At 38.2% G+C, this 12,795-nt stretch overlaps 1 protein-coding gene across 1 annotated transcript in view; it reads right to left on the bottom strand.

Moving 5' to 3' along the window:
* The window catches only part of USH2A (usherin), a 725,654-nt gene extending 713,353 nt beyond the window's left edge, over positions 1-12,301 (bottom strand). Inside the window, exons 1-2 of the mRNA XM_015077386.3 lie at positions 11,546-12,301; positions 7,603-7,768 (exon numbers count right to left, since the gene is read on the bottom strand). Of these exons, the coding sequence (XP_014932872.3) occupies positions 7,603-7,768; positions 11,546-12,030 (651 nt within the window). The 5' untranslated portion in view covers positions 12,031-12,301. The remainder of the gene's footprint in view (positions 1-7,602; positions 7,769-11,545) is intronic.
* Positions 12,302-12,795: the final 494 nt, after the last annotated feature.

Below are 12,795 nucleotides of genomic sequence, written 5' to 3'. Positions count from 1 at the left end.
ATATTTTCATCTCCGAGGAAATGTTCCCCTGCTTTTGGTCTATAGAATTTTTCCTTCCTCTTCTTCTCCACCTATTTAAATCCCATTTAGCTTCAAGAGTTAACTCACATGCTACTTTCCAAATGCATCTTTCCTGACATCTTTCCTGATCATTTCCGGTCTTGAATTCAGATTATTTTATTTTGATACATACTTTTTAATCCATGGAGGAAGGAGGGAAAGAAGAAATAATACTTGGCCCTCACCCCAGATCAACAAAGACATAATGGAGTATGGGCATCAAAATATTTTCTAAAGTTTCTACGATACTAATGATTTCTATAATTGAGAATTATTGCCTTGAGCTGAATTCTAGCTCATTTGTGCCAAGTATCAAAAATCTGATTCTCCTCTAGTGTTTCTATTTAAGCAAATGAAACATATCCATCCAATTGTCCAAGCCTGAAATCTGGGATTTATCAGAACTCCCTTCCCTTAACCTCCAATTTCTTCCATCAACAAGTTCTTTATTTTAAATTCCCAAATAGCTCTCAAACATGACCACGTCTCTAAATATCTACTATCATTATTATAGCTCAGGGTATACTTCTGTCTCACTGGGGAGCATGAGCACAGCCTAACAACCTTTTATGCTTAACCTCATGCAAACCGTGCTCCTTCACTGAAACCAAAGGGGTTTTTATGAAAAGATCATCTGCTTAGGTGATACATTTTCCCTCCCTCCCCTTCCCCCACTCCCATCTCCTGGTCCTTACATAAAGCATTTCAGTACAGTCCCACTAAAAACATTTTAACATGGCCAACTATGTTCTTTAAAATATAGCCTCTTCCAAACCCTCTGGCTTATTTTACATGCTGTTCCGCTTTGCTGCATTCTACCCATACAGGCCTTTTAATTGTTCACATGGAACATATTCTCTTTTATGAAAGGGTGTTTGTGTGATTTGCTATGCATGTATAGAATGTCCTCTACTTTCTTTGCCTAGTTGAATCCTATGCATTCTATTGAATACATCTCATTATCCACTGAATTGTGTCCCCCACAAAGATAGATTGAAATGTTAATGCCCAGTGCTTATAAAAATGACCTTTTTTGGATATAGGGGCTTCCCAGATACAATCAGTTAAAATGAAGTCTTACTGAATTAGGGTGGGTCCTAATCTGATATAAGTAGGCTCTTTATAGGAAGAGAAGACACTGACACAAGCAGAGAAGATGGCCAGGTGATAATGGAGGCAGAGATTTGGTGTGAGGCATCTAAAGCTAAGAATTGCTGGGGTGCCTCAGTGGCTCAGTTGGTTAAGCGTCTGACTTCAGCTCAGGTCATAATCTCAAGGTTCGTGAGTTCGAGCCCAGTGTTAGGCGCTGTGCTGACAGCTTAGAGCCTGGAGCCTGCTTTGGAATCTCTGTCTCCCTCTCTCTCTGCCCCTCCCCCAGTTGCTCTCTGTCTCTCTCCTTCAGAGATGAATGGACAAAAAACTTTTAAAAGCTAAGAATTGCTGGCAAACAGCAGAAGCCAAAAGCAAGGAAGGACACTCCTCAACCGGTTATAGAGAAAGCATGCATGGCTGTGTGGACACCTTGATTTCAAACTTCTAGCTCAAGAACTGTGCTACAATAAATTTTTGTTTTAAGCTACCCAGTTGGTGCCTTTTTTTAGCGCAGACCTAGAACACTAATACACATGTCTAATATAATTTCTTCAAGTAAGCCTTCCTTGACTTCAGTGATATGATCAAATTGTCCTTCATGTGATCCCATAGAACATACCACAGTTATAATTCTGCTTTCATTGGTGTGATTATTTGATTGTCTTTTTCTCCTAATAGACTGTAAGCTCCATCATAGCAGACTATAATATGCTTTATCAAGCATTATTTTCTTTACATGTCACATTTATAGTGTAAGCCAAATAGGCTGGGGTTTATCTTTGTTCACAATTTCTAATGGGCAGATAACATTTTGAGGAGTTACATGATTTTCCTTAAGGTTGCACAGTTTTTAAGTAAAATGTAAACAATTAAAGCCTTCCCTTCTGACTAAATATTGTAGTTTAAAGTCACATGCAAAAATGTACAGAGAATAATTTTTACTTGGATGGTTTCACCTCTCTCCATAATCCAGTGGAAAGAATCCCTCCTTTTTATTTTGTTGGATCACAACAAGTCTTGGTTCTGCATGTCATGGATCAGGTGAGCAGGATGAGTTAAATGGGATATTCTTTCTTTAACTCACTGTAGTCATTCCTGACTGTCATAAACCATAGATATATAGAGCAGAACTTTTTATAAAATTACACGCTTTTGTACATTTAAACCATTTGTCGCAATGAGTGATATAGTTGTAAAATACATTGGTTTTAATTATTTGTACAAATCATGTCCATATGTGAAGCATTACAAATATTTACATTACAACAAACGGGAAGAAAAACAATTTATATTTATTTTACAAATATGTCTTCAGTTCTTTGTTTTTTAGGTAAGGGGATTCAAATAACTACTCCTTAGATCATCATAGTGACCTAGGTTCATGGCAATTTATATTTTTAGCTAAAGATCAGAAAAACTAGAGACTATAAATCTAACTTAACCTATCCAAGGATCATTTTTCTCATCTCTGAAATGGAGATAAGCCAATGGCACAGAACTATTATTAGCACTTAAAATTTAACCATATACCATGTTTAATACAGTACATATAATCGGTGCTCAATGGCAGCTATTATTATCAGCATTTTTAACTGATTATTCTAAAATATAATTTGGTAAATTCAATGAATATGTAATTAGTTTTGGATAAACTAACTCAGGTGACATTCGGCCGGCTGGATACAAACAGAAGGCTTTGCACAAATAAGCAATGTTTAACATTTGCATCGACACTTATAGGTGAAACTTTGGAAATTATTAAAGAAACAATGTGGATTAAGAGTCTTTTGGGATGAGAATTGAGGTGGTGTTCCCATGAGAATCCCAGTGCACAGAGCTTACTGAACTGAATGAGGAAGCTTCCATAAGGTTGCATGGACATTCTATGTTCCCTCAATCAATAGAGACATGGGAATACCTTGATAAAGTGTGCACATGGGCATACACTGCAGAGATTAATTGAGAGACTTGGTTTATCTATTCTCGCAAATGTTGGCTAAATTGCATTTTCTTTTTCTTCAGAACTATCAATAGTTTTCCTTTTTCATATTGAATACATAAATCAAAAGAACGTATTTCATGAACAAACAGTGATTATGAACCCCCTATTCTTCATCTATTGATTCCAAAAACTTGATTTACCATGCATTCTTTCCTTCATTGTATTAGATTAGAACTGCTCTTTTTCACATTACCGTGGCTAGAACCGTCTTTGGCTCTTGAACTGTCAGGGTCTCAAGGAGCCTTCAAAAAGAGCATAGAAAATGCATATAACCTCCCTGCTAAACCATTTCTTGCTTCCAGAGTTGCAGTATCTCATCAGTTTCAAATTATAAATTGCTTTACTGTATTTCAGCATAATTACTGAAGGATTTCTATACTGATGGTTCTTTGATGCTATTTGCCCTATGAAATATGTGGAACTGTTTAAGGGAAAACAGTATTTTCATAAGAAAGGCTGAGTTTCTACTTTTAAATGACAGGCATCTAAATGTGAGCATGCTGTTAAGTTGTCTCACCTACCAACCCATAACGAACTGTGGAAGTAAAATTCTTCAGGTATTTCAAAACTTTTTTTTTGAGAAAGAAAATCAAAAGAGATCTCTCACAAGAACTAGAAGCACGTGCTGATTCAATATGAAAACTAAGCTTTAAAAAATCTGCTAATGTTATCAGTGTTCCCCATTTGATAATAAAAAGTCTGAATTGATTTTTTCCAGGTTTAGTACAAAAAATATGACATAACGAATTTCAGCTTGATATAATTTGAAATAGCCAATATATTAAACCCCAAAGTGAAATTTAAATTGGCAATCGTGTCAGATTCAAGTCCCTGAATGAATATTAATTTAAAAACTAATCATTTTCCAACAGGTTGAAGCTTCAAAATGCTAGTTCTAGAATAAAAGCTGTTAGATCCATTACTATAACATCGGGCATCTTTTGTTTAAGAAACTAGACCTCCAATGTTCAGTATGTCTGCCTCTTCCTGGCATCTTTTTTGCCCAGAGATTTAATTATTTAAAACTCATTTCTGTTTTCTGAATTTGGGAAATTAAAATTCTGATTTTACTGATGGAAAGCTGATACTGAGTAAACTGTCTGAGGTAAGGTGTAAGGTCAGACTTGTTCATTAATTTTATGTCACTAACCCTTTGTAAGTTAAATTCTGGTTTCTGAGCCAATTTTATGAGTAAAGGTGTTTTATTTTTACACACACATATACACACATGCACATGCACATCCCATATAAATTCATTTCTTTATGACCATATTGGAAGATGAGTAAAAATATGCATACACATTAATTAGATTTGCAATCTGAAATGAGACTACACTGGATTATCGATTATGTGCTCTATCTTATGCCCAGCATGATAGAAATCTCTAGTTCACAAACCAAACAGAATTTGGATGTACTATATAATAATGCAACAGCGAGTTACATTTTATAACATATTCTTTGCAGGTATACAGTGACAGAGTTGGAAACTGCTTTTGTCCATATCTTGGCCAGAAAATCTACCAAAAAAAATGTTTCTCTATGAATGCTAGACAGCATGGGGAAGCAGAGAAAAGCATAAGCCAGATGGTAAGCTCACAGAGCAGGCTCTGTCACCATCTAGACAACCCCACACAACTCAAGAGCTTTCTTTTCTTTCTTTTTTAGAGACTGAGAAAGAGGGCATAAGTGAATGGAGGGGGAGAGAGAGAGAGAGGGAGAGAAAGAGAAACAGAGCTTACCCGAAGCATGGTAGAGCTTGCCCGAAGCAGGGCTCAAACTCACGAACCGTGGGATCATGACCTGAGAAGTCAGATGCTTAACCAACTGAGCCACCCAGGCGCCCCACTCAAGAGCTTTTTGTACTTCAACTGTGCCTCACTTCACACTCCACTTACTCCTTTATGTGCATTCAGAAAGAATTCAGGGAAGCCTCCCTTTATCACCTAGTCCAAACCTCATATCACATAAGTAAGGAAACTAAGTCAAATGGTTTTGTTAAGACGGCCGAGTAGCATTACTTGAATAAATTATCCCTAATTCTGATCTCTTATCCTCCCTACTACACTATAACACCCTTTAAAGAATGAGCATGTTCCTTTTTAAACATCTATGGTATGAATTATTATAAATTTCATAACATCTTAAATGTATTCAAACTGATGTCAAATTTAAAGGAAGCCTATGCAGATCTCTGATTTAGAGTCAATAATCACTCTAATTTTCATTTGAATGAATCCAGATTCTCATAATGCTGGGTGTCTCCAAATCCACTAAAAAATGCCAGGTGAACCAGTGACTGATCGATATGGTTTTTCTAATGTTTTATGACCACTTCATAGTTTTCATGTAAAATGAAGAATGGGGGAAAACTTATGCAAAAAAAAAAAATAAAAGAAATATACAAATTGGAGAGGACAAGTTTTCTCTTGATAGTCAAACAGATATGAAATAAAGCAGTCTCATTAAATCATAAGGACTTTAACCTTTTCTTTAAAGAAGGGAACAACTTAATGATTTATAAAGAAATTTTTGCCTAAACTAGGAAATGACTCATATTTGACATGTATTGAAATGATAATGCTGATTTCAATAGGCACTCTAAGAGCATTTTACTCCTAGGAGAGTAATTCAGTCATGGTTACCTTTTCACATTTGGATTTTAAACTTTCTTTTGTAAAGCTTTTAATGTACTATTGCCTGCCAAAACATGGCAGTTTCACAGATAAGGCAAAATAAAGGGAAGTAAAAAAAAACCCAAAAAACATTTTTTAACAATTGTTTATACAAAGATACATAACCAACATTATCTATTTGACATCTTCTTCAACAGTTTCTATTTTCCTATTTTTAACATTATAAACCAATTCTGTTGCACTGGTCAGTGGGGGAAATGGACAATTTCAAGATATAGAACAAATTAGTCCCCTATCTGTAACTACCGAACAAATGAGAGGCAAACACCACCAGATTGAACCCATCATGTGCTATAGACAGGGCCTTATAACCAGATATGACTTACCCTCCAAACCCTAGTGCTCTGGAATGTTGCCCCCTGCCAACTGCATTTGATAAACCCATACGCTAAGTAAAAGCCAAGTAGATAAGGCAAAACACCCTGATTTGATATTACTTTGTCAATACCTTCCTGTAGAAATCAATCATTGTTACCTCTTTGCATTTATATTTTAAATTTTCTTCCTAAGGCCTTTAATGTACTACGCAAAGGCATGGCAGAACTTCACAGTTATAATCAGGCAAAACAAAGATATGTCACAAAGTGTACTGAAATCCTCAAGAATGGTATCTGTGCTGAAATAAACTTTAAAACCCAAATAACAATTCTCAAGGCCCTCTAAGGAAGTCTACTTGAGAACTGCTTCAGGCTGCAAGAACAGTGCGGGAAATCAAAGATCATTTCAATAAAAAAAATGAGGGTATGGGGTGCCTGCGTGGCTCAGTTGGTTCAGCATCTGACTCCTGGTTTCTGCTCAGGTGATGATTTAACGATTCAGTTTATCAAGCCCCATGTCAGGCTACAAGATGACAGCACAAAGCTCCTTGGGATTCTCTCTCTCCCACTCTCTCTGCTCCCTCACCTGCTCATGTTCTCCCTCTAAATAAACAAACAAACAAACAAACAAACAAACTTAAAAAAAAGAATAAGGGTACAATTATCCTCTAGTGTGAATGGGGTTTGCACGAACCCCTATTTGGCCACTCCTGTGAGTACGAGGAATTGGGACTACACACACGGGACCTCTGGTGTGAAAGACAAGGATGACTTTTGGCCACACTGGGCCATTCCAGTACCCTGGAGAAAAAAACAAAAACAAAAAAAGGATACACTCTGTCTGCATTCCCAGGAACTGTAAAATACCAGATAGCTCACAGTTCTCTCAGCCTTTAACAGCTTCTAAGGCTAAAACAAACTGTGGCTGACAACTAAAGTAATAATATAACACTTTCTGAGTGTTTGAAGTGTAAAGTTCATTAGTTCTAAGGTCAGCATTTTAATGCAACAGCCAAATTTCACTCACATCATCAGATGCTATCTGGGAAAGACAGCCAGGCTCGGGGGGAGGGGGGCGGTGATGCTGCCATGACTGGTAAAATTAGTACTAGGCACTGAAAGAGCCCTTCCACATTGTTTAGCAAAATATAGTAACCAAATAAAACAAAAATTCCCTGAGGTTGTCATCATCCCAAAGAGCATTGTCCTAAGCTTCTGTGGGAGTTTTCACAGCAGTGGTGAGGGGGGAAATGCCGGACTATCAAGCGATACATCATTAGGTCATTTAAATGTTATTTTTCTTTCGTTGTCATTTACACGTAAATGAAATCTAAAAATACTGCTTCAGACCTTGTGGGGAGATGCCATGTAAGGAAAGAAAGGAAGACGGATCCTCGTGTTTAACCAAATGTTAAATATTTTTTATTTTACTCACCTGCACACTAAGATGAATCCATTTCTTCACAAGAATTCTCCCCAGTGTCATTACTTTTATTGGAGGCTGCAAACCATTTACTGTGCGATAATAAAACATGGTCTCTTTCTCAGATATTGTAAGTTTGAACACAATCTGCCCATCCACCGTCTTTTCTATAACACACCTTAGGAAGCAACCAGAAAAGAGAAAAGGTCAGCATCCAACCAAAAGACATGCGAAGGCAATTGTGCAGTTACGGGGGCATGAAAACCCCACTCAGAAGGTGCACTGTGAATTAGTGCCTGAATGCCATTCTATGCAGAGCCAAGTTTTACTCCAATTAAGAAGCCCTTTAATTTCAATTTTTTAAAAATGGAATCTTTATTTACAGTATATTCCCCAGAACCTCAACACCCTTTATTAGAGATTAATGGTGGAAACGACAGTGGTTGAGTCATCCTGCAAAACCAACATTTAGCCTATTGGCTCATTAGTCTTCTGCTATTTCTTTTATAGGAAGCAGCACGCTACGCTACGTCCGGCTTGGGTATTGAGTCACCAGTGCAAATCTTTCTCTCTTTTTTTTAATGCAAAGAGAATTTAGTGTCCATAGAAGACTGCTAGCCCTGAAGTCAGAAGTGCTCTTTTTAATTCCCATGATGAAATGGAGAATGGACAACTACAGCTTCTTCTTACTTCATCATTGACTGGCCAGAAGTCAAAGCCAGTGTCTGTAAGAGGACCGGCTGGCTCTCCATGGCCACACAGTCCAACTGAGACACTGAGATAACGTTGATGATCTTGGATTAAAGGTCATACAATCTTCTAAAGAACACAGTGAAATCATATTTTGATAAAAAAGAAGAATTTTCAAGAACTTTCTAGGTCTTCTGTCAGGCCAACTATCCAACTATTTTTTAAAAATGACTTCTATCCTTACCACAGTGGCACACTTACCCCATCCCTTTAAATCGACAGATGGTGTTTTTATAAATATTTATTTTCTATGTTAATTTGTGTTTAATATAAGTTATTTTAAGTTAATTATATCATTGCATATTACCAGACACTGAACGGAAACAGTTATGAACTTAAGCTACTCCTATCACATTCAATGTAGCAACTCAACTTTTTAGCAGAATATTATAAATGCTTGCTTGTAGCCTCCTGAGTGGATTATTCCCAAAGATCTGTTATTTAAAGACAAATATCCCTGACATTAGCCATTAACATCTCCCCAAATGACTAGCTCTGAAAGATGCCCATCAGCCTACATGTCACAGACAAGAACTCAACAAGGTGGCACATCGCAGGGAGGAGAATTTCATCAGATGCTGGAGGAGTCTGGTTCCCTTTCTTCACCCAGTTGCCTCCTACTCAGCTCAGCATCTCCATGATTATGCCTGGTCGTGGAATACCCTTCTTCCTGGCTGAAGACTGCTTAAGGGGCCTTCCTTGGTATTCACTTGCTGCCTCAGTCATGACACTGATACAGGGCTCCTGAGTGGCCTAGTCAATTAAGCTTCCAACTCTTGATTTCAGCTCAGGTCATGATCTCACTGTTCATGAGTTTGAGCCCCATGTCAGGCTCTGCACTGACAGTGGAAGAGCTTGCTTGGGATTCTCTCTCTCCCTCTCTCTCTGGCCCTCCTCCACTTGTGCACGTGCATGCGCGCTCTCACTCTCTCTCTCTCAAAATAAATAAACATTTTTTTTAACGTAATGACACTGATCTGTCTTCCCATTAGTCATGAGTTTTCTGAGAACAAAGCAGAGCTTCATATAGAGCAGACTCTCAAGAAATGATGTGTCAATGACCAAATCAAGAAGAGAAAGTATCAAAGAGGCAAAGATAAGATGGGGAAAGCCAAGAATAATTACTAAAGATGTTTTAAAACTTTCCTTACAGGTTACGTTTTCCACAAATTATTGCTTCTCACTTGCATTTATTCTTTTGTGGAGTTAAGAGGTAAGAATAAGATTGGAGAACGCTTACCAGTTACTATTTCACTGTTACTGGTCTTCCTAGATTTTGTACACGTATTTCGTGATAAAGTTATGAGAACAAGTATATTTTTTAACATAGGCAAATAGATTGGCATAAAGGTTTTATATAAAGTAGAGATAAGGCTTCATAGAAATTCTGTGTTTTTTTAACCCTTTGGTGGATAGATATTTTTAAATCACTGGGATGAAAAGAGTTGTCTCTTTACCCCCTGCCATAAGATGTCTAAGGTCCAAGAAGAGTTTGCCTGCATTCGTTTTACTTGAGTTTAAACCAACAAGTTAAAATGTGACCATTACTCAAGAATGTATTTGCCAAATGCAGGCTTATTTTCCCAAGCTTACTGAAAATGCATTTCTTAATATGTTATTGATTATCTTCCTTGCTATTTTGTTTGCTTGTAAACATACTAGCTTTGGTAGATAATGAATGTGAAAGGAAGGCAGGTAGCAAAATATTTAGGAACTGGATTTATTCTGCTCCTGGATAAACAATAATTGGATAATCCATGTTTTGTTTGTTTTACTTATCTAGTGCAAACACCCCGAAATTCCCCCAATTCCCATAGTTATTTTAGTTTTGAGAATGAAAACGACCTTGATGCATGGAACTCTCCAGACCGTAAACCATGTGCCACTGCCTCTATCAATACCCCTCTATCTTATTTATACTAAATGATACCAATAAGAGAAGAATTTGGTAGAGACAGATCTCCTGGGGAGGGGGAGGGGGCACTTGGGGAAAAAAGAAAGTTTTTCCCAGCCATATTTGCCAACAGACAATTCTTGGACATTCCTTACATAAACGGAGTAGGTTGGCTTTACTGACATTTCAAACAGTAAGAAAACAGGGTTTTCTTTTAGGGATGACACAGAAATAGAAATAATGCTTTGTGATCATTCTCACTTCACATGAAGAAAAATGCCGACTTTCACTTGGCAAATTAAAACTAAACACCAAGGACATTTAAGTCATATTTGCTTATAAGATTATAAGACTTTTCTGGTTTGTTTCACAAGTTTTTAGATATTTGGTTAACGCTCTCAAACAAAGAAACTGTCACAAGGGGGAGAGCCAAAAGCTCTACAGGAAGACAAACGATAAACAAAAAGTGCCTCAAAACTTTCTTACTTATTCAAATCTCCAGATCGGCTCTAAATACTTAGGGAAAACACATGAGATGGCAGTTTTAGAAAATATTACAGAATGAAAACCAAGTGATTATATAAACAAAAAATGACAAAGCCCCACTACAAACTCACTGAAGGCATTTCTACTGGGATCGATGGCATAAAATCTATTGGGACTCTTTTATGCTTATCTATATATTTCCAAACAGGAGACACAACAAGGCAAAGGGCAAAAAGCTGTATCCTTTCAGAGTTAGAGGATTATTCATTTATTCAACTCATGTTATTGGGCATCTTCCATGAGTCAAACAAACACCTCTTCCTGGGAAAATACGGATGAATTAAAGACAGTCCTAAGCCCTTAGAGAGCCATCTGCCTGATGAAAATTTTATACTCCAGCAGGAGTAGGTTGTTTATAAAAACCTAGATCAAGACTTAGGAAATATCAATTATTTGTACTACTAGCCCGTGCACTGTAAAGCTCACACTGAGCCTGGCTGAGCCTCTGAAGGCCAAGACCAAAGGTTTGGCTAAACGACCAGGGAATACATGAGACACGTGTAAACACGTCTGTCTGCAAGGAAGCTATCTTAACATATTCTTTTTTGAGGGCTCGCTTCATCCATGGAAAGGAGAAACAACTGTAAATTTGGGAAAACAGTATTTGCAATGTAAACTTAAACAGGAAGACGGCCATAGCAACTGGTCTTCAACTGCATGGATTCCAGCGTTCGCCTTCCTTTCTAGTTTAAGGATTCGTGTTGCAAGTCTTCACTACTATGGCTCAGGACCCCTAGGAAAGCTTACACTCACTCGACTACTTACATTACACCTTCCTTCTCAGGTTTCAGCCACACAGCTAGAGTAAATGATGCCGCCAGCCTTGGAGAAGGAGGAGAAGAAAAGCAATTCTTGTGATTTCCAAAAATAAAACTTGTGGAATTGCTATGAGCGTTGGGACACAGATCACGCTTGTCTACGGTGATGCAGCTCCCGAGGCCCGCGGAGAACAGGGAGATGTGGCCAGGCGGTGAAGACCTGTATGGGCAGTCCTGGATGCACATCCGCTGGGTACAGAACTGCAGGCTGGCGGCAGCAGTGGAGCTCTGACAAAAAGTGCTGCGGCCTGGGAGCCCACATGTTGCTTGGGGTGGCACGATGGAAACATTCTTGAAAGCTCCCACGTTCTCCAGCCTCGGGAAAAGGCCCTGTGAGTCAGCCAGCGAGATGGCAGCGAAATACGCAAAGGTCAATGTTGAAATGACGTGGGACAAGAAGCGGAAGCCCGGTGAAAGAGCCAGGCGACTCATGTTCACAAAAAAGCATTCTCCTCCTGATAAAGCATTCCTAAATAAATAATAAGGCCAATGCCGCCTGCCAGCAACACTTTAAAGCAGGGTGCTTTAAGTAACGTTGAGATACTCCATTTTCGGGAAGCTGCAGACACGTTTTCACACTGAGGTAATACCACAGACGTTCTTAGCAACGGTGAAGACATGAGTAGCAGCTGGTGTCTGAGAATCAAAAACAAAGTGTCAAGGAAAAGCTGCTACATCTTTAAAATTTAAGTTCATCCCAAGCCTGCGGACTGTGAGCCCCCGATGAGAAACATTACTGAACTTCTCAAAGAGCAAAAACATTCTGAAACACATTGTCTAGAGGAAAACACTTATTCTTTGGTTAGGTAACCTTTGTATCGGGCAAATCAGACACTTTGAAAGTGCCCAGGACAACCAGTTTCCCATGTATAGTCATACACAGATACACATATACTTCTTGTGAATACATTTCACCACACAGCAATTTAAGAGTGCTACTCTACCCCAGGGAATTAGCACTATCTACTTAACAAGGTAAAGAATTGCATAGATTTTCTTTAGACGGGCACCTTATGTTGTAGCACACAGCTAACTTACAGATGTCCGAAATAAAGCTGGCAAAGCGCTTTGGGCCTTTCCCCCAACCCAGCATGTGCAGCAACTTTAAGCTCACAGGAAAGCTGATTAGAAACCCAACACCATCTGTCTGTCCTATGCCTTAGTATTTAGCAAACGTTTGTGTTCGTGTTTCCTCCT

Source organism: Acinonyx jubatus, chromosome E4, assembly GCF_027475565.1.
Source record: "Acinonyx jubatus isolate Ajub_Pintada_27869175 chromosome E4, VMU_Ajub_asm_v1.0, whole genome shotgun sequence".
Taxonomy (NCBI): domain Eukaryota; kingdom Metazoa; phylum Chordata; class Mammalia; order Carnivora; family Felidae; genus Acinonyx; species Acinonyx jubatus.
The sequence above is the reverse complement of the archived record's forward strand: the minus strand, read 5'-3'. Positions and strand labels throughout refer to the sequence as shown.